At 45.6% G+C, this 27,263-nt stretch overlaps 1 protein-coding gene across 4 annotated transcripts in view; it reads left to right on the forward strand.

Moving 5' to 3' along the window:
* Positions 1–399: 399 nt before the first annotated feature.
* The window catches only part of LOC140904231 (uncharacterized), a 34,858-nt gene continuing 7,994 nt past the window's right edge, over positions 400–27,263 (forward strand). For 2 of the 4 annotated variants that reach the window (XM_073326671.1, XM_073326672.1), the window contains exons 1-8: positions 400–585; positions 1,240–1,326; positions 3,474–3,695; positions 4,311–4,324; positions 5,119–5,234; positions 6,611–6,643; positions 18,508–18,617; positions 19,328–19,454. In XM_073326671.1, coding sequence (XP_073182772.1) covers positions 523–585; positions 1,240–1,326; positions 3,474–3,695; positions 4,311–4,324; positions 5,119–5,234; positions 6,611–6,643; positions 18,508–18,617; positions 19,328–19,454 — 772 coding nt within the window. In that variant the 5' untranslated portion in view covers positions 400–522. The remainder of the gene's footprint in view (positions 586–1,239; positions 1,327–3,473; positions 3,696–4,310; positions 4,325–5,118; positions 5,235–6,610; positions 6,644–18,507; positions 18,618–19,327; positions 19,455–27,263) is intronic. The other 2 variants (XM_073326674.1, XM_073326673.1) reach the window with 2 other exon arrangements.

Genomic DNA, 27,263 nt, shown 5'->3' on the forward strand with positions numbered 1-27,263 from the left:
AGTAAATATCCCCCTTAGTCATCTGGTTTCCAAGCTGAAAAGTCCCAGTCTTATTAATCTCTCCTCATATGGAAGTTGTCTTCCGCATTCTCCACAAAAATCAATGTCATTTAAGCAGAGGCTGCTTGCTTGATGACCAAAATAGTAAACAGAAATCTCGACTTATTCATGAATACTGTTTAGTTCAGGCATTTAATGAATGATTTGCAAATATTTTTTCTCTTTGGGGCAGGGCTCATATTTTAGATGGTATGTGGTACCCTCTCCTGGATTTCTCTCAAAGAAGTAGATTAATGCTGGTAGGTTTAACCATGCCCCATTGGCTTTCACTGCTCTTTCAATGTCAACAACGTTTCCCCTCCCTCCCATGGGTGCATGGCCCCCCCGCCGGCTGCCCGGGTTCAGGTTTTTCTCGGCCCTGCGAGGGGACCGCCCGGGGCAGGGGCAGGGCCCGGCCCGGGTAGGAGCCGCCCCTTCCTGCCTCCCCCCAACCCAGGAGCCCTTTGTGTTTGCAGCGGAGCCATGGCCGGGGCCGGGAGCGCAGCGCGGAGGCTGCTCCACCCCTGCAGCCCGCGGGGCAGCGCGGTAGGACTGGGGGCCGCGCGGAGCGGGCAGGGCCCGGGTGGGCGGAGGGGAAGCGTGGGCCCGAGACACGCGTGGGGCGGACACGCTCCTGCCGGGAGGGCCCGGAGCCCGGTTCGGCTGCAGAGCTCGGAGCCCAGGCTGAGCCCCGAGAGCGAGGGGATGGTGGCATCTGGTGGGGGTCAGAGCAGGGGCATCTGGGGAGGGGGGCAGTGGCTGGTGTTGGGGATCGTGGGGCTGCTGGAGTTTGGGGCGGGAGGGCGGAACGGGGGTTTGGGGGATATTTGGTTGCGGGGGGGGGGTCCATGTTCAGATCTGGCCCTGCGGGAGCATTGGGGGTTGGAGCTGGGGAAGTTGGGGGCAATATCTGACGTTGGCTGCTTGAGATGTGGGCAGGGCCTGGGGATGTTCGGGTTGGGGGGGCTGCACCCCTGTCACTTCTCCAAGGGGTCCTGAGTTTTCTCTGGAAAACCTGGTGCCCCTTTCACCAGCCCCTCTCAGAGCTGCCTCGCTGAGGCCAAACAAGACCTGGGATAAAAGTCTGAGTCTTAGAGACTCTGCACGACCCTCGGCAGGGCAGGGCAGGACGGGCCCTGAAATCTGGCAGCTGGGAGGCCATTTGCGGCAGTTTCTAAGCCCCTCCCCCACTTCTTCCAGGAGCCCCCACGAGAGCATCGGGCCCCTCTGGGAAAAGAGCGAGAAGCAGCCAAAGCCGAGGAGCAGCAGCAAAGCGAGGAGCTGCTGGTAGGTTCCCCGGGAGCCCCTGCCCTGCAGATTTGCCTGGGATCCCGGTGCCCTGAATCAGCGGCTCTCAACCGTTCCAGACGACTGTCCCCCTTTCAGCCGGCTGATTTGTCTTGTGTAGCCCCAAGTTTCACCTCTCTTAGAAACAACCTGCTTACAAAATCGGACACACAAATGCAAAAGAGTCACAGCCGCTAGTACTGAAAAAATGGCCGACGTTCTCATTTTTACCGTGTAATTATAAAATAAATCCATTTGAATATAAACCTTGTACTTCCATTTCAAGTGTTTAGTCTATTCAGCAGTCTAAACAAGTCATTGTATGAAATTTGTTTGTACTGACTTCGCTCGTGCTTTTTATGTAGCCTGTTGTAAAACTAGGCAAATCTCGAGATGAGTTGATGGGCCCCCTTGAAGGCCTCTGGGTACATCCAGGAATACGGGTACCGCTGGCTGAGAACCACTGCCCTGGGTGATGTGGTGAATGCAGGGCCTGTCCTTCCAGCCTTAGCCCTGAAATCGTCCCCACTGGAGCCCAGGGAGAGGCATGCTCAGATACGTGGGTAACATGATGCCCTTAGGGTGCAGGAGGCTGCTGGGCAGGAGAGGGTCAGTCTATGTTAGCCCAGAGCCCTTGCCCATGGGCTGTCTGCATGTCTCAGTGACCGGGGATCCTTTTTAGCACCTTTAGGGGAGAAGGGGGGCAAAGAGATGAAATGTGGGATGGAGAGTTTGGCTCAGTTCAAGTTGATGAGATTCTGGGAAAAACAGTCCTTCTTGTTGGTGATGTACAGCTCACCCCACCCCGATCCCTCCACCCTTCCTGGCCTAATTGCATCACCCACTGCAAGAGATCCTATGTTCTGGTCAATAAAACTGGAGGCACATTTATGGTTAATCAAAGGCTCTTAAGCAAAATAAGCAGTCATGGGATAAGAGGGAAGGTCCTCTCATAGATCAGTAACTGATTAAAAGGCAACAAAGGGTAGGAATAAATGGTCAGTTTTCAGAATGGAGAGAGGTAAATAGTGGTGTCCCCCAGAGGTCTGTACTGGGACCAGTCCTATTCAACATATTCATAAATGATCTGGGAAAAGGGATAAACAGTGAGGTGGCAAAATTTGCAGATGGTACAAAACTACTCCAGAAAGTTAAGCCCAAAGCAGACTGCGAAGAGCTACAAAGGAATCTCACAAAACTGGGTGACAGGGCAATGAAATGGCAGATGAAATTCAGTATTGATAAATGCAATGTAATGCACTTTGGAAAACATAATCCCAACTATACGTATAAAATGATGGGGTCTCAATGAGATCTTGGAGTCACTGTGGATAGTTCTCTGAAAACATCCACTCAATGTGCAGCAGCCGTCAAAAAAGCAAACAGAATGTTGGCAATCATTAGGAAAGGGATAGAGAATAAGACAGAAAATATCATGTTGCCTCTGTACAAGTCCATGGTACGTCCACATCTTGAATACTGCATGCAGATGTGGTCGCCCCATCTCAAAAAAGATCTATTGGAATTGGAAAAGATGCAGAAAAGGGCAACAAAAATTATTAGGGGTATGGAACAGCTTCCGTATGAGGAGAGATTAATAAGACTGGGACTTTTCAGCTTGGAAAAGAGATGACTAAGGGGGGATATGATTGAGGTCTATAAAATGACTAGTGTGGAGAAAGTAAATAAGGAAGTGTTATTTACTCCTTCTCCTAACACAAGACCTAGGGGTCACCCAATGAAATCAATAGGCAGCAGGTTTAAAACAGACAAAGGGAAGTATTTCTTCACACAACGCGCAGTCAACCTATGGAACTCTTTGCCAGAGGATGTTGTGAAGGCCAAGACTATAACAGGGTTCAAAAAAGAACTGGAGAAGTTCATGGAGGACAGGTCCATCAGTGGCTATTAGCCAGGATGGGCAAGGATGGTGTCCCTAGCCTCTGTTTGCCAGAAGCTGGGAATAGGCGACAGGGGATGGATCACTTGATGATCACGGTTCTGTTAATTCCCTCTGGGGCACCTGGCATTGGCCACTGTCGGAAGACAGGACACTGGGCTAGATGGACCTTTGGTCAGACCCAGTGTGGCCATTCTTATGTTCTGTGTTCCCCTGTTACCAAGCCGCCCTCTCTCTGTGATTGCAGATACAGACAGAAGCTGAGAGGCAGAAGATCGTCTGGGAGTGGCAGGAGCTGCGAGGGTTTCTGGAGGAGCAGGAGCAGCGGCTGCTGTACCAGCTGGAAGAGCTAGAGAGAGCCATTGTCCAGAGAAGGGATGAGGGCATTTGCAGACTATCGTGGGAGATTTCCCTGCACAGTGAGCGGGGAGGAGAGAAGGGGCAGCAGCCGCTGAGCCAACCCCTGCAGGTCAGACTGTCATTGCAGTGGTCATACGCAGCGTTCCTATAGGAGTGTCTCAGCCTTAGACCCCAAAGCACTTTACAAAGTGGGGTCAGGGGCATTATCCCTATGGGAGAGATGGGGGAAGTGAGGCGGGGGAGGGGCAGAGCTCTGCCCAAGGTCACACAGCAAGTCTGGCAGCGGCGCCAGGGATGGATCCCGGGAGTCCTGGATGCTGCAACCCCAAGACCTTCTCTCCTGCCCTGTAAATGTCTGTCTGCATTTGCACTTGGAGACTGAAATCCCCCTCCCCCCATGCCGTGGTCCTGAGCCAGGCCTAAGACCCCACTGCTACCAGATTAATGGGTTTAGTGGTGTCAGAGTGAATTTCACTTTCAATGCAGCAAATATTTTCTTCCTGTAAAATGCCTGGGGAGAAACTTCCCCCTGTGGCAATTTCTCAGCAAGGATTTGTGGGGCTGCTGAGAGCAGAAGTCTCTGCTTGAGGGGATGGCAGCTGCTCTGGAAACATGAACCCGAGTGTCTGAAATTAGACTCCAATGGTAATTCCCCTGCAGAGCAGGAGAGCTCCCCAGGCTGCGACAAGTCCTCTGATGGCTTCTTTCTTCTCTCCTTCTGCAGGGTGCTGGGAGCAGGTGAGTCCCTGGTTCCATTTCACTCCCCCTCATGTTCCATTACGCTTGGAAACTGCACTGGATACAGAGCTTCTCCCTGCCCTTGGAGTGTGACATGCTGGCTTAGAGCCTGGGATTCTGTCTCCCCTAGCGGCTTCCTCAGCAAGGGCCAGAGCCTGTTACTCTTACAGCTAATGAGGTCCCACCAGGGCTGTCAGACATAGAGGCCAGACCTGGCTTGTCTGACCTATTTATGTGGCAACATCATGTATTCAGAGTGTGCAGAATCTCAGCTTTCCATTTTTTTAAAAGTAAGTTTCTAGCTCTCCTGGTTACAAAGAAACTCTCCCAAATGGACACGGAGACAATGTTGCCTTCCTGAGTCTGCAGACAGCCTGAAACACCAATTCAGAGAGGCGTGAATGCCCTTGTCCTCTCTTAATCTCATTGCAGTGTCAACTGAAATGACGACACTTTAACATCGACATTCAGTATTCCATGGCCAATCAATTGAGCAGGTGGAAGGGGAGTGGTGGGAGAGAAGCCTTTGAGGGGTGGGAATAGGGAGCTGATGTAGAGAGGGAAGAACAGAGGAGAGACACAAAGACAGTGAGGAGAGAGAGAAATGGAGACAGGAGGGTGGGAAAGGAAAGGAAACAAACAGTAGAAATAGCAGGGGCCCTGAATGTGTGTGAGAGGGGGCTGTTTCCCTACTGAGTGATACTGATCATGAAAATAAAGGACTTAATAAAGAACAGTAACAAATGGTTGGCGTGGGGATCGGTCCCAGTTCTTACCCCTTCTCCTTTCCTCAGCAGGGAGGACGGGACGTTTCGGAAGCTGGAGCTGGGGTTTGCAGAGCTGGAGAAAAGACTCAGTGATTTCTCTCTGAAAAGCGCCCACCTGCAGGAGGTGCTGCTGGGATTCAAAGGTGAGTTGGAGTCTCGGGGTGGCGTCTCCTCTGGTTAGAGCGACCCTGGTCCTGGGGAGGAGTCGGGGTCTCTAGTGATGTCACTGACCCTGGGCTCCATCTCACAGCCCCAGTTCAGCGGGTCGCCCTTCCCTATGGGAGTAGCCCTGTGGGGCTGGCTCTGTCTGCAGCGGCTGCGTTATCGGCCTCAGTCTGTGTCACCATCTCATAGTTAACAGCAGTTACATTAATAACTAGGGCCCTACCAAATTCATGGTCCATTTTTGTAAATTTCACAATTTTAACGTTTAAAAAATCTTGAATATCACAGTTTCAGATATTTAAATCTCATGGTGTTGTAATAAAACATGAGTATGTATTTAAAAATGGCAAAACATATAAAGGCCTTAAGACTCGGATAGCTCAGTGGTTTGAGCATTTGCCTGCTAAACACAGGGTTGCAAGTTCAATCCTTGAGGGGGCCATTTAGGGATCTGGGGCAAAAATTGGGGATTGGTCCTGCTTTGAGCAGGGGGTTGGACTAGATGACCTCCTGAGGTCCCTTCCAACCTTGATATTCTATGATTCTATGAAGGCAGAGAGGGCTGGACTTGCTGTGAGGAAGCTTGAGTGTTCGGAAATAAATCCAGTTGCCTTAGAGGGCAAGCCAGGCATTTCTTCAGCCATAATGGGAAGCCTGTGAAGTTGCAAGTGAACTGGACAAGGGAGCTCCTTCGGTAAGGCTTGCTGTGAACAGCCTGCTCCCATAAAAAAAAAAAAAAAAAAGGGGGAGGGATAGCTCAGTGGTTTGAGCATTGGCCTACTAAACCCAGGGTTGAGAGTTCAATCCTTGAGGGGGCCATTTAGGGATCTGGGGCAAAAATTGGGGTTTGGTCCTGCTTTGAGCAGGGGGTTGGACTAGATGACCTCCTGAGGTCCCTTCCAACCCTATGATTCTATGATCTCTTGGAAGACTCAGTGTTTCTCAAACTGACTCATGGCTATTGCGGAGGATTCAAGCTATTGTCACCCTTACTTCTGTGCTGTCTTCAGACCTGGGTGGCTGGAAAGCAGCGGCTGCTGGTCGGGTGCCCAGCTCTCAAGGCAGCCCTGCCGCCAGCAGCATAGAAGTAAGGGTGGCAATAGTGCGATTTCCACCCCCCCCCCATAGCCTTGTGACTCCCAGTTTGAGAGACGCCGTGTACTTTTGTATACTTTTATAGTAAAGAGTAAAAGTACACAAAAGACCAGATTTCACAGGGGAGACCAGATTTAATGGTCCATGACACATTTTTCACAGCCACGAATTTGTTAGGGCCCTGTTAATAACTATTGGGAACCTCCCACTGAATGTGAGGGCTTCAATTCTGACCTCTCCCATCCTCTTCTTCCCCTAGAGATGCTGCGACTGGAGCTGGGGAGTGACACAGGTATGTTTCTGTCAAGGATCCTTCCCCACTCTGAACTCTGGGGTACAGATGTGGGGACCTGCATGAAAGACCTCCCCCAAGTTTATTCTTACCAGCTTTGGTTAAAAACTTCCCCAAGATACAAACTTTGCCTTGTTCTTGAACAGTATGCTGCCACCACCAAGCGTGTTAAACAAAGAACAGGGAAAGAGCCCACTTGAAATATCCACCTGGATATTCCCCCAAAATATCCCCCCAAGCCCTACACCCCCTTTCCTGGGTAAGGCTTGATAAGAATCCTCACCAATTGGTACAGGTGAACACAGATCCAAATGCTTCGATCTTAAGAACAATGAAAAATCAATCAGTTCTTAAAAGAAGAATTTTAATCAAAGAAAAGGTAAAAGAATCACCTCTGTAAAATCAGGATGGTAAATACCTTACAGAGTAATCCGATTCAAAACATAGAGAATGTTTCTAGGCAAAACCTTAAGTTACAAAAAGACACAAAAACAGGAATATACAGTCCATTCAGCACAGCCTTATTTGACCAGCCATTAAACAAAAGGAAATCTAATGCATTTCTAGCTAGATTACTTACCAACTTTTTACAGGAGTTCTGAGCTGCATTCCTGATCTGTTCCTGGCAAAAGCATCAGACAGACAGACAGACCCTTTGTCCCCCCCCTCCAGCTTTGAAAGTATCTTGTCTCCTAACTGGTCATTTTGGTCAGGTGCCAGCAAGGTTATCTTAGCTCCTTAACTCTTTACAGGTGAAGGGGTTTTGCCTCTGGCCAGGATGGATTTTATAGCACTGTATACAGAAAGGTGGTTACCCTTCCCTTTATTTTTATGACAGTTTCTGTCTCTGAAGGGCCATGGGGAGATTTCAGACCAATAACCAAAGTAGCGACAGGGCATCATGGCTTTCAGCCCCTGATGTGCACCTGGAAGCTGTGGAGCAATGCAAAGCAGGATGAGCACCTGGACTAATTCACTGTTGTTGTGACATCTGATATGGGTTCAGAGTGAATCCAGATCTCAGGGGTGTGTTTCCCTTTGGGAACAGGAACAACACCCTGAATGGTGTGAAATAGGATGAGACAAGAATAAAACAGTCTGACAGCTGTATGGAGTGACCAAAAATGGTATTGGAGGGGTGGGGGCAGCGAAGATTCAGGAGCAGGGGCTGGAGCCCAGCTGTATCCTGTATTGACTGACCCTGAATGGGAAATCAAGCTGCTATATTGTGTACAGTGACTATGAATGGGAGGAGAGTGCTACATTGAATATAGGCTGATTTTGAATGTAGGAGGGAGTTGCAAAGTATCTGTGTGTATAATCTGTGTCTCTCACTCTTTTCACATTGGCTTCCACCCCCCCCCTTTTTTTTTTTTGATAAACACTTAAAAGCAGTTAAGTCAACAGCGTATTGATTAAGCCAGAGTTAGTGTTTTCACCTGGGGTTTTGTCAGGTGATGTAAATTCCCATGGCGTTCCATTTAGTGCACTTTTTTTTGGCAAGTGTGATAGTTTTATTATTGTTTAGTGGCTCTCAGCCTTTCCAGACTACTGTACCCCTTTCAGGAGTCTGATTTGTCTTGCGTACCCCCAAATTTCACATCTCTTAAAAAGTACGAAATCGGACACAAAAATACAAAAGTGTGACAATGCACTATTACTGAAAAATTGCTTACCTTTTCATTTTTATCATACAATTATAATACACATCAATTGGAATAGAAATATTGGGCTTCCCTTTCAGTGTATAGTCTATACAGCAGTCTAAACAAGTCATTGTCTGTATGAAATTTTAGTTTGTACTGACTTCGCTCGTGAATCATAGAATCATAGAATCATAGAATATCAGGGTTGGAAGGGACCCCAGAAGGTCATCTAGTCCAACCCCCTGCTCAAAGCAGGACCAATTCCCAGTTAAATCATCCCAGCCAGGGCTTTGTCAAGCCTGACCTTAAAAACCTCTAAGGAAGGAGATTCTACCACCTCCCTAGGTAACGCATTCCAGTGTTTCACCACCCTCTTAGTGAAAAAGTTTTTCCTAATATCCAATCTAAACCTCCCCCACTGCAACTTGAGACCATTACTCCTCGTTCTGTCATCTGCTACCATTGAGAACAGTCTAGAGCCATCCTCTTCGGAACCCCCTTTCAGGTAGTTGAAAGCAGCTATCAAATCCCCCCTCATTCTTCTCTTCTGCAGGCTAAACAATCCCAGCTCCCTCAGCCTCTCCTCATAACTCATGTGTTCCAGTCCCCTAATCATTTTTGTTGCCCTTCGCTGGACTCTCTCCAATTTATCCACATCCTTCTTGAAGTGTGGGGCCCAAAACTGGACACAGTACTCCAGATGAGGCCTCACCAATGTCGAATAGAGGGGAACGATCACGTCCCTCGATCTGCTCGCTATGCCCCTACTTATACATCCCAAAATGCCATTGGCCTTCTTGGCAACAAGGGCACACTGCTGCCTCATATCCAGCTTCTCGTCCACTGTCACCCCTAGGTCCTTTTCTGCAGAACTGCTGCCTAGCCATTCGGTCCCTAGTCTGTAGCTGTGCATTGGGTTCTTCCGTCCTAAGTGCAGGACCCTGCACTTATCCTTATTGAACCTCATCAGATTCCTTTTGGCCCAATCTTCCAATTGGTCTAGGTCCTTCTGTATCCTATCCCTCCCCTCCAGCGTATCTACCACTCCTCCCAGTTTAGTATCATCCACAAATTTGCTGAGAGTGCAATCCACACCATCCTCCAGATCATTTATGAAGATATTGAATAAAACCGGCCCCAGGACCGACCCTTGGGGCACTCCACTTGATACCGGCTGCCAACTAGACATGGAGCCATTGATCACTACCCGTTGAGCCCGACAATTTAGCCAGCTTTCTACCACCTTATAGTGCATTCATCCAGCCCATACTTCCTTAACTTGCTTTCTATGTAGCCTGTTGTAAAACTAGGAAAATCTCTAGATGAGTTGATGTAGCCCCCGGATGATCTCTGCGTACCCCCAGGGTACATGTACCCCTGCCTAGAACCACTTGTTTAGATGATTTTGTTTATTTGCATGTGAATCATTTTCCACTGTGTTTTAATGAATGGTTAATTTATGGGTTTGAATTAATTGATTTGTTAGTGCAAGTAGTTTACAGCATTTGCTTTGTTTTCTTTTAGCATTTTGGAATGTGTAGGTACGCCAGGTACAAAGACATAACAGGAGGCTACTCGTCACGTAGTTTTCATTTGTACCTAAAATGAAAGTCTATACATTAGTTTTTAGAGCTGACTTTAAGGCTAATACAGCAGCAAAGTCAGCATAATGACTTGTGACAGGAATTAGTTTAAAGTGTTGTAAGATTTTTTGGGGGTTTTGATCATGTATTTTTGTGCTAGCATGCTGGACCCTCTTTTGATTAAATGAATAACTACATATGTGTGCAATGGGTAAATTGGCACAAATTATTTTCTTTATAAGATGGATACTGTAAACTTTGTGGACAAATAAGTTACTTTTTCTTTAAGTATTGTCTTAAGATTACTGTCCTGATGTTGACAGGTTTCAGAGTGTTAGTCTGTAAACGCAAAAAGAATGAGTACTTATGGCACCTTAGAGACTAACAAATTTATTTGGGCTTAAGCTTTTGTGGGCTAAAACCCACTTCATCAGATGCATGCAGTGGAAAATACAGTACAAAGATATATATATATATACACATACAAAGAACATGAAAAAATGGATGTTGCCTTACCAACTGTAACAAGACTAATCAATTAAGGTGGGCTATTATCAGCAGGAGAAAAAAAACTTTTGTAGTGATCATCAGGATGGCCCATTGCAAATAGTTGACAAGAAGGTGTAAGTAACAGTAGGGGAAAAATTAGCATGGGGAAATAGTTCTTAGTTTGTGTAATGACTTATCCACTCCCAGTCTTTATTCAAGCCTAATTTAATGGTGTCCAGTTTGAAAATTAATTCCAGTTCTGCAGTTTCTCTTTGGAGTCTGTTTTTGAAGTTATTTTGTTGAAGAATTGTGACTTTTAGGTCTGTAACTGAGTGTCCAGGGAGGTTGAAGTGTTCTCCAACTGGTTTTTGAATGTTATAATTCTTGATGTCTGATTTGTGTCCATTTATTCTTTTGCATAGAGACTGTCCGGTTTGGCCAATGTACATGGCAGAGGGGCATTGCTGGCACATGATGGTATATATTACATTGGTAGTTGTGCAGGTGAATGAGCCCTTGATGGTGTCCCTTAAATAGATATGTGGACAGAGTTGGCAACGGGCTTTGTTGCAAGGATAGGTTCCTGGGTTAGTGTTTTTGTTGTGTGGTGTGAGGTTGCTGGTGAGTATTTGTTGTCTGTAAGCGAGGACTGGCCTGTCTCCCAAGATCTGTGAGAGTGATGGGTCGTCCTTCAGGATAGGTTGTAGATCCTTGATGATGCGTTGGAGAGGTTTTAGTTGGGGGCTGAAGGTGACGGCTAGTGGTGTTCTGTAACTTCCTTTGTTGGGCCTGTCCTGTAGTAGGTGACGGTAAAAAAAAAATATTCCTACTGTATTTTCCACTGCATGCATCCGATGAAGTGAGCTACAGTTCACGAAAGCTTATGCCCAAATAAATTGTCTGTGTTCTTTTTGTCCTGATGTTGATGTAGTTGGGTTAATTTTGTGCTTTTGCAAACTATTTTTAAAATACTTCATTTTTACTCTCTTCCCCTCCTTCCCCCCTGAATTTAGGAGATTAGTTTGGCACTTGACACTTTACTTTAAAAATGTTATTGGATTTTAGTTATTTTAAAGACTGGTGGTTAATGTGAATAGTGACTTTTTTATTATTTTTTATAGTTTGAGTATTTTTACAGCAATTTTTTGATTGCATAATTAATAGCTTGGCACTTATACTGACTTCTATACATGCAATCTTTAAGTAATACTTTTTGCTTCTTTGAGGGTAAATTAAGCTAGGGTCTTGAATTAATTTTGTTTATAATTATTTTTTTTTAGTCTGATTTTGTGCAGGTTCCCAGTCCCAATCCTTATGTATTTGTAAATTTACTAAAGTGTACTCTAGCATATTCTGGGATGAATTGCAGTAATTGCAGGGTTACAAAAAACTATGTACTTTTGATATATTTTTTAATTAATTAGAAATTGCACTTTATGAACTTGGGGGTTGTAGACCATTTGAGGAAATTTTAAAGCCCAAATAATTTACTCTTTTTTTATTGACTTTTTACTAAAGACAGTTTTGACAAGCATTTTTAAGTTGTTTTAGCATATATTCATTGGGTTTTTACATTATTTTTAGTTGTACTAAAAATTAAAACATTATTATTATTTATTATTATTTTAGTTTATTTACTTTAGGTAAACCTTTGTGAATGAAACAATTAAATTTGGGGACATTTTTATCCCCGGGACATTTTTTTCCCCAGATACATTGACTTTTTTTAAAGCAAAAAGTAGCTGATGTTGGTGTTTTGGAACTACTTTTAGGGTTTAAAAAGTGTTCACTACATTTAAGATGTGGTAAAATACTTTTTTTTTTTTTTTACTTAGCTTGGCTAAGTTTTGATTTATAAACGGCCGTTGCTACCAGTTTAGGAGCATTTGTTGTTTATAATGAATTGTTAAAATCTGATTAGATAAAAAAAAAAAAACTGGCCACAAGGGTGTATGTATTAAGAATAAAATAATTTGCATGGATTTTTCAGAAGCTAAGAATACAATATTGTTTTATATACACTAGATTTGATTTTGAAGAGGTTTTAAATTTTACTTTGTGGAGATGTTTGTGTTTTTGTTTTTTTTTTTAACGATTCAGGCAGACATTTTGGAATTATTTTTTTAATTCTTTATTTTCTTTTTAGGTTAAACTATTGCCAGTTTTGTTAATTTATTCACTTGCTCTGGAAATTATGTGCTGCTTTTTTAAAACTTTACCTAGTATGTTAGATTGTTAAACATTAAACAGGACTTCATTGATTGATTTTTATTTTTTAAATGTAATTCATTTTTGCCCATTAATTAGCTAGGTGTAGGGAAAATTTTTTAAAATAAATCCTAAATTGAAAGGAAGATACAGCATAACACATACATAACATTTTGGGGGGTTAGTTTTTAACTTTACCAATCATGGTGACTGATGGGACGAACTTTCTGCCTTTCTGTGTGGAAGATGACACAATACCTAAATTAAATGGTGGAGAGGAATTTTAATCATTTTAGACAATGGATTATTCACTAAAATAAAGGCATTACCCTCCTTAAAATTTAAGAGATGAGGTGGGCGGGGTGGGGGGCTGTGCTAATATTAGGCTAGTTTCCTGGAAACATGGAGTGGAATGTAATTAGCTATAGGATAACTCCATGCTTGTCCTTTCTGAATTAGTGTGTTTACAGGGAAATTTTTCTGCAACTACATGTGCTACTTCTGGAATTGTTTCACCAGATTTTAACAGGCCTTTGGTGGGTTTTAGGGTTGTCCTTTCAATAGGTAAAACTTTGTATTCAAAATCTAAAACTGTCACCATTTATACCAGTGAATTTGTTCCTAGGTAAGCTGGGCATGGTAGGTAGCTTTGTATTTGAGAATTTAATTTCCTGATTAAAAGTTCCTTAAAACTATGGTCTTTACATTGGGGATGTTTTTGATCCCCAAAGTAGGTTTGCCTTAACTTTTTATAAGACTTAGAAATACTTGTCTTTTTTGTTTTAATATTATAAGCTATTTGCCAGGCTGTGAGGGAGTTCTTAAATATGCCATATTCTCTCCTTAAACCAAGCCACATTCATGTAAAGCTCTGCTGACGCTTTGTTGATAAAGATTTATTTTGTAACCTTTTTAGTAGACATTTGTTTTAATAACTATTTTATTTAAGTCTGTGAAAACTAACTGTTTTTTTTGCCAGATGTGTGTTTTGTGGGTCTTTCTTTCTTTCTTTCTTTCTTTCTTTCTTTCTTTCTTTCTTTCTTTCTTTCTTTCTTTCTTTCTTTCTTTCTTTCTTTCTTTCTTTCTTTCTTTCTTTCACAACAGTTAAGCACATGTAAATATTAGCATTTTGGATTATATGGATTAATATTTTTTATTGTTTGGTTTAAATATGGAATATTTTTACTAACTACTTTGGAGTTGCTTTTGTTTACTGTTTGTATTGTTATTACCACGTGCTTGCTTTATTTTTTTTCTTTTCATTTTTTGCTAATTATTTTAAAGCTTTTTAACAGTTTTCAGAGGACGCAAAGGTGACAGAAGTTTGCTTTTTTGCTGACTTTTTACAATGTTACATTGTCCTTGCACCACTGAATTTTTTAAATGAACTTTTCTCTTAAGTTTTTTAGCTCTTCTCTCAATGTCACTTGAAGATTTAAATGATATGTAATTTTATAGTGCCAATTTTTTTTTTTCTTTTTGAAATTATTACATTTTATTTTCATGATTACATTGAACTAATTTCAGTAACTATTTTGCACTTTTAATTGTAGTAACGCCAATCATTGTTTTTCTTTTTATTAAGTTTATATAGTCTAATTTTGGTGCTTCTTTTTTTAAGGCTGCGAAATTTTGTAACAGCTGGTAACATTTGTGAATGGCTGATATTAATTTTTTAAAAAGAATAAAGGCTGAGCTTTTTTAACACTTATTTGAGAGTTTAAGTTAATGTATTTAGAGGGGTTTTCCATTTTTTTTTTAAATGGAGAAGTTATTTATTTGTGAATTTTTAAAATTTGTTTGTAATGTATGTACATTTCAAATGGACTGGTCTTAGCACACTATTTAACTCTTGCTACACAGACTAGCTGATTTTTACCCGTTAAATTGATAAAACCATTATTAGTAGCTAATTTTGTTAAAACACAAATTCAGATGTGTTTCTGTTTTTACATTGTTCTTTTAAAAATAGTTTTTTTTAATTACATTTTTTACTCTAAACTTATTTTTTATGCTTAAATTATACCTGAAAAGCATTTATATTTCTTGGAATGATTTTATACATTTAAGATAGAATCTTAAAGTTTTTTCCAGTACGTTCCTGTTCATCTATTATGATCGTTAATTTATGGGAAACCGTTTCAGCAGAGCTAAAACTGCTAGAATTATTTAAAGGAGTTGCACTGGAGGGTAAAGGCACAGAGTGCGTGGTTCTGGGGTAACAGGATAAATTTCATTACTAGCCTTGCTTTTTATGGGGTCTTTTTAGAAAATAACATAACTTACAACCACTTAGAGACTTTAAGAAAAACAAACAGGATATGTCTACAGCCAAAAATAAAAAATGCAAATTATAATCACTCATCACAGGAGAAGAAGGGAAAGAGGGAATATAGGTTAAAACATAATCAAAACAAGGCCTCTCAGGACGACAGTCTTTCAGTTTGCTTTGTTTCTTCCGACTTGGGGTTGAGGAAAGTGAGATGATTAAAGATGAGATGCAATGATGGCAAGTCAGGGTGCGTGGGAGATGACTTTTTCCCCCAAGTCTCTTTTTAAGAACCTCCAAAAGTAGTAAAAGGGAGAGGCATAATTTATTTTGTTTCCTAACTAAATCTATTTCCACCAGGACAGACTTGGCTTAGGTAGCCTCATTCCCATATTTTCTTGTTTACCATGCACTTGACCTACTTTTATTATAGGTTATTGTAACCTCTTAAGAACTTTCATATACTTTTTACAGTGAAGATTACAAATGTTAGGCCCAGTTATTACAACAGAATGCTTATTTGAACTCGGTTTTTTTTGACATCCCCTCTTATACTAACTGTAAAAGTAAGAATAAAACACGTATCCATGCCAAGCCTGTATATAAATTTTATGTGTGTGTTTCAAGCAATTGACGGAGAATACTTGATCGTAACGGATAAGGGGGCACTGGATGTGGGGGAATGAGATTTTCTTTGCTTTAGAGCGTAATAAAACTTTCAAAATCTTACAGCCCCTACTCCTCAACACTGCATTGCCTTTCCTGAGCCTACAGGCAGTTGAAACACCAGACTAGATCATTATTTTGTGTCACCATTAATTATGAATGGGAAGAGAACATGATATCATAGAATCATAGAATATCAGGGTTGGAAGGGACCTCAGGAGATCATCTAGTCCAACCCCCTGCTCAAAGCAGGACCAATCCCCAACTAAATCATCCCAGCCAGGGCTTTGTCAAGCCTGACCTTAAAAACCTCTAAGGAAGGAGATTCCACCACCTCCCTAGGTAACGCATTCCAGTGCTGCCTTGGCAACAAGGGCACACTGTTGACTCATATCCAGCTTCTCGTCCACTGTAACCCCTAGGTCCTTTTCTACAGAACTGCTGCCTAGCCATTCGGTCCCTAGTCTGTAGCGGTGCATGGGATTCTTCCGTCCTAAGTGCAGGGGGTTGGACTAGATACCTCCTGAGGTCCCTTCCAACCCTGATATTCTATGATTCTATGACTCTGCACTTGTCCTTGTTGAACCTCATCAGATTTCTTTTGGCCAAATCCTCTAATTCGTCTAGGGCCCTCTGTATCCTATCCCTACCCTCCAGCGTATCAACCTCTCCTCCCAGTTTAGTGTCATCTGCAAACTTGCTGAGGGTGCAATCCACACCATCCTCCAGATAATTAATGAAGATATTGAAAAAAACCGGCCCCAGGACCAACCCTTGGGGCACTCCGCTTCATATCAGTTGCCAACTAGACATGGAGCCATTGATCACTACCTGTTGAGCCCGATGATCTAGCCAGCTTTCTATCCACCTTATAGTTCATTCATCCAGCCCATACTTCTTTAACTTGCTGGCAACAATACTGTGGGAGACCATGTCAAAAGCTTTGCTAAAGTCAAGGAATAACATGTCCACTGCTTTCCCCTCATCCACAGAGCCAGTTATCTCATCATAGAAGGCAATTAGATTAGTCAGGCATGACTTGCCCTTGGTGAATCCATGCTGACTGTTCCTGATCACTTTCTTCTCCTCTAAGTGCTTCAGAATTGATTCCTTGAGGACCTGCTCCATGATATTTCCAGGGACTGAGGTGAGGCTGACTGGCCTGTAGTTCCCCTAATCCTCCTCCTTCCCTTTTTAAAAGATGGGCACTACATTAGCCTTTTTCCAGTCATCTGGGACCTCCCCCGATTGCCATGAGTTTTCAAAGATAATGGCCAGTAGCTCTGCAATCACAGAGCCAACTCCTTTAGCACTCTCGGATGCAGCACATCCGGCCCCATGGACTTGTGCTCGTCCAGCTTTTCTAAATAGTCCCGAACCACTTCTTTCTCCACAGAGGGCTGGTCACCTCCTCCCCATGCTGTGCTGCCCAGTGCAGTAGTCTGGGAGCTGACCTTGTTCGTGAAGACAGAGGCAAAAAAAGCATTGAGTACATTAGCTTTTTGCACATCCTCTGTCACTAGGTTGCCTCCCTCATTCAGTAAGGGGCCCACACTTTCCTTGACTTTCTTCTTGTTGCTAACATCCCTGAAGAAACCCATCTTGGTACTCGTAACATCTCTTGCTAGCTGCAACTCCAGGTGTGATTTGGCCCTCCTGATTTCACTCCTGCATGGTCGAGCAATATTTTTATATTCTTCCCTGGCCATTTTTGTCCAATCTTCCACTTCTTGTAAGCTTCTTTTTAGTATTTAAGATCAGCAAGGATTTCACTGTTAAGCCAAGCTGGTCACCTGCCATATTTACTATTCTTTCTACACATCGGGATGGTTTGTCCCTGTAACCACAATGAGGATTCTTTAAAATATAGCCAGCTCTCCTGGACTCCTTTCCCCCTCGTGTTATTCTCCCAGGGGATATAAAGATGAATGAGCTGCTGGTGCTATAGCATACATGGACCAACCCTGGGGACTCGTCATTCTGATAAAACCCACATTTCAAAATCTCTTCCTTTCCTTCACAATCCCAGCTGTGGAAATAGGGACCTTGGAGCTGTGCACAGTAACCCTTTCACTGCTGGGTCTCTATCACAGTAACCCCCTCTGGTGATTAGCAGAGATGGGGGTGGGGCAGCAAGTTTGGATCCCAAATGGTATTCGCTGCCATTAGCGATTGTAGGAGTGGGAGGGAACCCAGACGTAGGTGTGGGCCAAGTCTCCCAGCTGGAGGGAGGGGAGACGGGGAAGGAGATAGAGAAACTGAAGGAGAAGTAAGTGGGGAGAGCGGTGACAGGGTCCCAAACTGGTCCAGTTATAGAGGCAGAGAGTTTCAGGCCAGACGGGTCCACTACATCATCTGATCTGACCTCCTGTGTCACAGGCCACCAACCCCAGCCACCACCCGCCTACTAAACCCAACAGCTGGAGTGAGATCCAAGTATCACGGCCCACAGCAGACTAGATTGTTTTACGCCAGAGGCAGAGAATGGGAGATGGGGAGTGAGATGCTTGAGGCCCCTGACAGGGAAATGATTACCCCCGCCCAGTCTCCCATCTCCAGCCGTCACCATGCCTGATACTTCAGAGGAAGGAGATAAAAACAAAAAATCTCCCAGAATACATTTGGAAGGGGGAAGGTGGGGAGAGATCCCTTCCTGACCCCTGCCATTGGCTGGCTGGAAGCCTGAGCTTTAGGAACATGAGACATAGACCAGAATCACTGCAGACCAGAATAAAACTGGAGAGGTGAATGCAGCCCGAAAGAATTCTGGGCATCAGGTCAACCAGTGGGGCTGATTCAATTCCACAGAATCATAGGACTGGAAGAGCCCTCAAGAGGTCATCTAGTCCAGTCCCCTGCACTCAAGGCAGGACTAAGTATTATCTAGACCATCCCTGACAGGTGTTTGTCTAACCTGCTCTTAAGAAAAATCTGTCGGTAGGGAAAGAGCCAGGGGCAATCGTGATGTGAAATGCATTAAAGCCACTTCTGAAATCTCCCCAGTCCCCCTTCTTGCCCTGACAGGCTGTAGAGTAACACCTGCCTTTGGCTCCCGATGCTCCCATCCTCCCCGGGGACGAGAAAGGACAATGGCTGCGGTGGAGCCAGTCCAGGTAAGGTTTCTGATGGAGTTGCTGGTGGGTTCATGCTGCAGAGAGGGGGGCAGAAAATACAGAGGAGGTCAAGATTGCTTAAGAGTTTGATCAAGAGGTGGGGGGGGGCGCAGGAAATCCACAGGGTGGAGAAAGGGAGGGGGACAGGGTGTGGCGAACCTGCTGGGACTTGTTCAACCTAGGGCCCGGATTCTAGGAACAGACCTATGGGGGTTGGGGGTTCAGATCCACATATTAGTGGAACAGGAAACAAACCCCTTGGCCTGGGCTGGGAAAACTTACCAGATTACTAGTGCTGGAGTCTCAACCTACCAACCTAAGGTTTCTGAGCAACATGAAGGGGACACCCACCAGAGGGTGTTAGGGGAGATGCCCCATCTCCTGACATCCAGCTAATGGCAATGGGGAGGGGGTTGGGATTCCTACCAGGGGGCCTGGAGCCTGCTAGGGGCCCCATCTCCTGTATCAGGCTCTGGCTAGTAGGTGTGTGATGAATGTGAAGACCCTGCCCCCTCTATCTGCTGGGAAGCACGAGAAGTTCTCTTTCTCACCTCACTCTGAGGCCTTCTGGCTGCTCTGAGCAGGGTGGAGGAGGAACTTGCTGATTGTGAGCCTCCCAGAGCTTCCATCTGGTAGGTCCCTCTCCCCCGTGAATGGTGGGGCTGTGAGTGGGGCAGCAGGTCCTGAGTGTGGGACTCTTGCTCTTTCAGGGGCCGGTGACCTTCGAGGAGGTGGCTGTGTATTTCACCAGGGAAGAGTGGGCTCTGCTGGACCCCGCTCAGAGAGCCCTCTGCGGAGACGTCATGCAGGAGAACTATGAGAATGTGACTTCGCTGGGTAAGGATTCCTTTCCCCTTGGTTCTTAGAAGACGAAATGAAGAGTTAAGGTTCACGACACCCCACAATGCCACCTCTCCTCTGCCCTGTTTCAGCATCACCCCAACATGCCAGTGACACACACAGTGACGCCCTCTGCCCTCCCCTGCTACAGAACGCTCTGGGAACAGGAGCAGAAGCGGTATTGCACAAAGTCTAACAACTTCTCTTTGCGAAGGCAAAACTGGGGTTTAATTCCAGCAGAGTGAAGAGAAGCTGCCTGCCACTGGCCTCCACTCCAACACTCAGCCTACTCCACACGAGCCAGCTCAGACTAGCAAAGTGAGATCACCCCTTTACCGGCATAAGCGCCAGTGTGCATCGTGCTGTGAAAGTGGCAGGGCTTCTCCCGCCCACATAGCTACCGCTGCTCCTCGTTGGGGGTGGTTTAGTTATGCAGAGCGGCTACATGCAGCTGCCTCACTGTAAGCTCTCTCGTGTAGACCTGGCCTTAGTTTGGCTGATTTCACTCCTCAGGGTGCAGCTCTGCACTGGGATGCTTGTGCAGTAAAACGAGTAAGTTTGTTACCTAAATAATCATTCTTTGTTCACACCAAGGAGAGGGAATTGGGATAGAAATAGTTACAAACAAACCCAAGTTAAAATATGCTTCTGAGACTAAAACCTAACTTAACTAACTAGAAAAGGAGTACTTGTGGCACCTTAGAGACTAACCCATTTATTTGAGCATGAGCTTTCGTGAGCTACAGCTCACACATTGTAAGGAGAGTGATCACTTTAGATAAGCTATTACCAGCAGGAGACTGGGGTGGGAGGAGGTATTTTTTTCATGCTTTCTGTGTATATAATAAGATCGTCTAAACTTTCCACGGCATGCATCCGATGAAGTGAGCTGTAGCTCACGAAAGCTCATGCTCAAATAAATGGGTTAGTCTCTAAGGTGCCACAAGTCCTCCTTTTCTTTTTGCGAATACAGACTAACACGGCTGCTACTCTGAAACTTAACTAACTAGGTTTTTTGTTCCAAGTCGTTTGCTCCCCACGCTCCTCCTTCCTTAGCCAGGATACAACCCAGCAAAACCCAGAGCACTTGGTTCCTGTGTCTCCTGCTCAATTGTTTCTTTACCCACCTTATCTCCCCATGAAATGTCTCTGTTTCAACAGCCAGTATTGCTTCCTCCTGTTCTTCCCTTTCTGTGCGCTTCCCATCCCCTACTCGTTTGCATGTAAATGGCTTTTCTATTGTTTTGATTCCCCCCTGGTTAATTTACATCATTGTTAGGGGCCGGCTTTCTCTTCGCCCTCCCTTGCTTCTTGTCACGCAGACAGAAAGCAGAAGATGAGCAGGCAAAGTGCAGGCAATGCCATGGTTATTGGCATTAATCAAGCATATCCATAGCTCTACACGCCAGCAGAGACTTTTCCCCAGTGTCCCACTTTCCGCTTCCCTAGAAGGCATAGTTATACCTGCAGTGCACACCCATGATCCCACTCCTTACAATTTATGGTCATGTTCTGTTTTGGAGGGTCGTGAGTCTGGGGGCTCAGTGTCACCTCTTTTGTATCCCATGGGAAGGGTAAGGAGTGAGGTTGTGCTTTGGTCAGGGACAGGCATTTCTTTGGCTTTCAGTGTTTTTTATACCTTCCACCCACCCTCCCTCCCCCCCCCCAAAAAAAATCTCCCCTTGCCCTTCCCAACCTGTTGCTTGACCTTATCTTGGGAGAGAAGTTGAGGCAGGGCTGTCCTTCAAGTGTCCTCTCCCACTCTGCCCAGCGACACTTTCTCTTTTCACCCCATCTGCTTGTGGGCAGATGTAACATACGGTGCCTTTGTTCTTTGTTCACACACATTAATAAGAATATAAAAATATCAGAAGTCAAATGAGCCAAACAAGACCCAAACTTCTATCTCAGGCAGATATACAGGCCTGAATACTACATTATCATCACTAACACTCCTAGCAGTCATCACGGAGTTTGTTCTGCTGGTCGGGTCATTAGCTTTCCCGGCTCAGGCCAGGTACTGGTAGGGAGTGTGACGTGGATGCTGTTGCAGACCGGAAGCTAGACAACTTTTTTCTCCATTTGTCGGGTCACAAACTCGAAAGCATAGTAGAGGCGAGGATCCATAATTCCTCATGTGGTGTTCAGATAGTAATGACCAGCATATTGCAGGCTTTCAGACAAGACCTTGCTCTATTGAGCATTTTTATAGCACAGTAATATTGCATACAATCAGATGCTTCCCTTGTTCTGGGGTTCAGACCCCACTGTTTTCCCCCTGGGATTGTCACAGTGCCACGGTGAGTGATGGGCTAGCTGCATTTCTGTCCCCTTCCTCCTCTCTCAGAGTTCCTTACCCTGGGGTCAGGTCTCACGCCTTTCTGTCTCCTGGAGTGGAATTCAGCAATTCTTCTTCTCCTAAACCAGGCCCTGGGCGGTGCTACCCTCTGTGCTTACCCAGCAGGTCAGGCTGAGTGCGGACACCTTTACTACTTCCCTTCGGGAGTCTGAGATCAGTGACAAAAGAGTCTCCTTCAGACCAAAGGAGTGTTTATTCTGCAGTAGGAAAAAAAGATTTGAAAATGGTCTTCATGCCTGCCTGGCTGACCATCCCCTGATGGACACCTCAGCAGGTCTAACTTCTTCAGACATCCCATCAGGGTCATTTCTTTGTCTCTTTCCTGCAAACAATTACCTGAACTGGCTATCCTGCCTGTGATGGGATCCCCAGGGTGCAGCCTGGGACCATGGGACCGCTGTTGCCCCTTAACTCTCCAACCTGGGCTCTCTCTCGCAATGCTTTGCTAGTGACAAGCAGCAAACCCCTCCAGGCCCTGTGAACACTCAGCACAACGGCATGTGGAGCCCCACATGCAGCTAGATTTCATGAATGCTCCCAGAGCCACTCATGAATCACACAGAGAAAGGCACCAAATCCTCCCAGCTCCCAGCCCTGTACCTCAGGAATATACCGTCCTGCACTGCTCAAGACAAGCAGTGCAAATTTATTAATTCGTTCCCTACTTCATTTCATAACTGTCAGGGTGGTTAAGCACTGGAATAAATTGCCTTGGGAGATTCTGGAATCTCCATCACTGGAGATTTTTAAGAACAGGTTAGACACACACCTGTCAGGGATGGTCTAGATCAGTGGTTCTCAAACTTTTGTACTGGTGATCCCTTTCACACAGCAAGTGTGACAAAGCGGGACTGTTCTTAATGTTTCCTCTGAATATTGTGGGGGTGCCTCAGTTTCCCCTATGCAGTTCTAGATGGTGGGATAAGGGTATATGATCATTGCAGAGCCCTAGAGGACAGGTGTGTGCAGGGGTCTGGACACAGAGAATGGCCGACACCCTGTTTCCTGGCACCTGATGGCCTGGGCCCTTCCCCCCTGCAAGGTGAGAGCTAAAGGGTTGGAGAACAAAGGAATCAGGTGACGACCTGGCCCAGGAAAGGGTCAAAGCCGAGAGGAGGAGGGGCTGGAGGGGAGTCAGTTTGGAGCTGGCTGGGGACATGGAGTGAAGTGCAGACGTGGTTCTCTGGCTCACTGCCCCCCAAAATGGACCCGGCTGAGGGGTCCTGTTCTCTGTACCTACAAGCTGGTTTAGACCATGTTCCTGTCATCTAATAAACCTTCTGTGTTACTAGCTGGCTGAGAGTCATGTCTGACTACGGAGTTGGGGGGGCAGGACCCTCTGGCTTCCCCAAGACCCCGCCTGGGCGGACTCATTGTGGGAAGTGCACAGAGAGGCAGAGGATGCTGAATGCTCCGAGGTCAGACCCAGGAAGGTGGAAACCATGTGAGCTGTGTGTCCTGCAGACAGTCTGCTCAGAGAAAGGGGTCTTCCCCAGAGTCCTGCCTGGCTTCGTAGGGAGCAGTTCCAAAGCATCGCCCGGGGACTCTGTGACAGCAAGCCTCTGAGTGTGGACCCCACCCCCTATAAATTAAAAACATTGGTTTATATATTTAACACCATTATAAATGCTGGAGGCAAAGAGGGGCTTGGGGCAGAGGCTGACAGCTCGCAACCCCCCATGTAATAACTGTGCAAACCCCTGAGGGGTCCCAACCCCCAGTTTGAGAACCCCTGGTCTAGATAATACTTAGTTCTGCCATGAGTATAAGTAGGGGCATTGCGAGCAGATCGAGGGACGTGATCGTTCCCCTCTATTCGACATTGGTGAGGCCTCATCTGGAGTACTGTGTCCAGTTTTGGGCCCCACACTTCAAGAAGGATGTGGATAAATTGGAGAGAGTCCAGCGAAGGGCAACAAAAATTATTAGGGGACTGGAACACATGAGTTATGAGGAGAGGTTGAGGGAGCTGGGATTGTGTAGCCTGCAGAAGAGAAGAATGAGGGGGGATTTGATAGCTGCTTTCAACTACCTGAAAGGGGGTTCCAAAGAGGATGGATCTAGACTGTTCTCAATGGTAGCAGATGACAGAACGAGGAGTAATGGTCTCAAGTTGCAGTGGGGGAGGTTTAGATTGGATATTAGGAAAAACTTTTTCACTAAGAGGGTGGTGAAACACTGGAATGCGTTACCTAGGGAGGTGGTAGAATCTCCTTCCTTAGAGGTTTTTAAGGTCACGCTTGACAAAGCCCTGGCTGGGATGATTTAACTGGGAATTGGTCCTGCTTCGAGCAGGGGGTTGGACTAGATGACCTTCTGGGGTCCCTTCCAACCCTGATATTCTATGATTCTATGAGTGCAGGGGACTGGATTAGATGACCTCTCAAGGGCCCTTCCAGTTCTATGTTTCTATGCGCTTTCCTAACATCTAATAACCCTGAGATCCTGCATTCAGTGACATCCCTGGTCCCTCCTACTCCTTACTACTCTGAACCCCACCAGCCCATGTGTGACACCTTCTTGGGGCGTCCAGAACTGTAGGTCATTGTCTTCTCCTCCTGCCTCAGGGAGAGAGGTGCTGGAGTTAATCTTTGTGTCCACTCCCAGTCTTTAGCGCCCCACAAAGAAACTCCTCAAGGTTCTGCCAGCTCTCACTTTGCCTTGCAGGTTAACCCTTGGTGTACACCTTTCCACCAACTCCCCTGAAGCACCCCCTGTAGTGTCCAGCCCCTGTCACTGGACACTCACAGAAATTACCAGGTCTGGTGCCCCCAAAGGGGCAGCGTACCAGCGTCTTGGAAGGTTACAACTCTGGAGCGGGTCCTTTATAACAACGCAGCACTGTAATCCCTTCATGGGGAAAACAGATATAAGTTTATTGACAAAAAACAGAGACTCAGAGATTCAAATGGGCAGTGAGCAAGGGTAATAAGAACTGAATTAGTTACAAATAAAACAAAAGTATGCAGTGTTAGGAGGCTTATTCCTTCACCCACTTACTTCCCTGGTCCTTCTCGCATGAACAGAGAGCAACAATACCCGAAGTCCAAAGGTGCAAACAATTCGATGTTTATTGGGGTGAACTTCCAGCAAGCATGATTCCAGTTTCCTTCCTTAGTATCCTCCTTCCCAGCTCTGACACCACAAAGCCTTACACCTGTGTCCCTGTTCCCATTCCTGCCCTTAGCCAAACATGATTCCAACTTCCTTACTCCCATTCCCTGTTCCCATTTCCCCCTTTAGCAAAACATGATTCCCATTTTCTTACCCCCATTCCCTGTTCCCATCTCACACACCCACATGCCCATGCCCACCCCCACCCACACCCCGTCACTTCCTCATTGACTACAGATTATATAGTAAAACTTGAGTTCCGCTTAGCTATACCTTAACCAATCATTTTCCTGAAATTTAACTAACCAATCCTAACATATTGTAACATGATTATGTAACCAATTATATCCCACCACCTCAATTAGTTTACACCCAGCAAAATTAATTATACAGCAGACAGGAACAATCACAGAACCAGACAGAGATTATACAGACAAACAACAGCAAAGTGGGAACTATAATGACAAAACAATACAGAAGTGAGGATTTCACATCCCAGCTATTGATAAGTGAGTTCTTGCCAGACAGGATGCTATCAAACTAAGTTTCCTTTTACATTTTCTAGGCACTTCCCTTTCTCTGGAGGTGATAGGAATACAATCCTGTCCTGATAGTGCCTAACAGCCCAATAGCACCTTATTTCAATGTGACTAGTTTGGAATGTGAGGATGTGACCGTTCGCTTCCCAGCTTATGGCTGCCTCTGTCGCTTAGCCAAAGGTCTTAGCCTAAGAACAGGGCCTCAGACTGTCACAGTAAGAGAAGGCCCTTACACCAGCAGACAGTGATTTTGATTCTTTCTTTTATACCTCTAGAACTAGCCAAGTGATAAGAATACACCTAAATTCTTAGAGTATAGGCCTTTACAGACAGGCCTGAATATCTATATCCTAACATGCAGTAAAACCTCAGAGTTACGAACACCAGAATTAAGAACTAACCGGTCAAGCACACACCTCATTTGGAACTGGATGTACGCAATCAGGCAGCAGCAGAGACAAAAACAAAACAAAATGCAAATACAGTACTGTGCTGTGTTAAACGTAAAATTACTGAAAAAATAAAAGGAAAGTTTAAAAAAAGATCTGACAAGGTCAGGAAACTGTTTCTGTGCTTGTTTCATTTCAGTTAAGACAGCATTTTTCTTCTGCATAGTAAAGTTTCAAAGCTGTATTCAGTCAATGTTGCATTGTAAACTTTTGAAAGGACAACCAGACTGTTTTGTTCAGATTTACGAATGTTTCAGAGTTACGAACAATCTCCATTCCAGAGGGGTTCGAAACTCGGAGGTTCTACTGTACTGTGCTTTCTAGAGACCAAGACTTAAACTTATCAAGATACAGTCCTTGTCCACTGCTTTATCTTGTCTTCAAAGCCTTTCTGCAGAGCTTGCTGGTTTCCGGTCAAACCAGGATCCAGAACGTTAACAAACGATCCACTTCCGCTAAGGGTGTTCTTTGGTGAAATGGATAACAAAGGGGATTCTTTTTCCTGCCTTTTATAGTCCAGTAAACCTCTGAAATGTATCCTTTTGAGGAGGACTATCAGCTAAGACACCTCTCCCCCATTGCTTCTTCTCCGGTGTGCTGTGCCCCGGTGAGAACGCTTGTGTAGCTCCGTTATGCCGACCGGAGAGCGCGTTCCCATCGACGTAATAAAACCAGCTCAATGAGCAGCAGTGGCTGTGTCGGTGGGAGGCGTCTCCTGCTGTGCACACGAGCGCTTATGCCGACAAAACTTACGTCGCTCGGGGTGTGTGGTTTTTTTCACACCCCCGAGCGACCAAAGTTTTGCCGACATAAGTGCTAGTGTAGACATGACCTTATGTAGGAAAGAGAGACCTTCCCTCCTGTCTGGAAGAAACCTGTTTCTCCCTTTGTTTGGTTAGACATTAAGGCAGAGGTCCCCAAACTGTGGGGCTCAGAGGAACGTTCGGGGGTGGGGGGCGGTGGCCCAAGCCAGTCCCCATGGGGGGCAGGGAGGGAGTGCCACCCAGCCCCGCCCCTGGCCCTGCACCTGGGCCCCTGTCTGTGGCTCCATTCCTGGCCCAAGGCCAAGGCTGGGAGTGGGAGAGGAGCAGAGTCGCACCCGGCCATGAGCCCAGCTGCCAGCCCCCACCACGGCTCTGCTCCCATCCTCAGCCTCGGTCCCTGGCCGCAGCTCCAGCCTTGGCCTCAGACCCACCCCCAGCCTTGGCCCCCTGTCCACGTCCCCACCCACCTGCTCCTGGCCCAGGGTGCAGGGGCGGACAGGGGAAAGGGGGAGGGGTGACCCTCAAAGTTTGGGGACCACTGTTTTAAAGCATAATATCACTAGGTATACATTATTCCTCAT

The sequence above is a fragment of the Lepidochelys kempii genome, chromosome 28 (genome assembly GCF_965140265.1).
Source record: "Lepidochelys kempii isolate rLepKem1 chromosome 28, rLepKem1.hap2, whole genome shotgun sequence".
In the NCBI taxonomy this organism is placed as follows: domain Eukaryota; kingdom Metazoa; phylum Chordata; order Testudines; family Cheloniidae; genus Lepidochelys; species Lepidochelys kempii.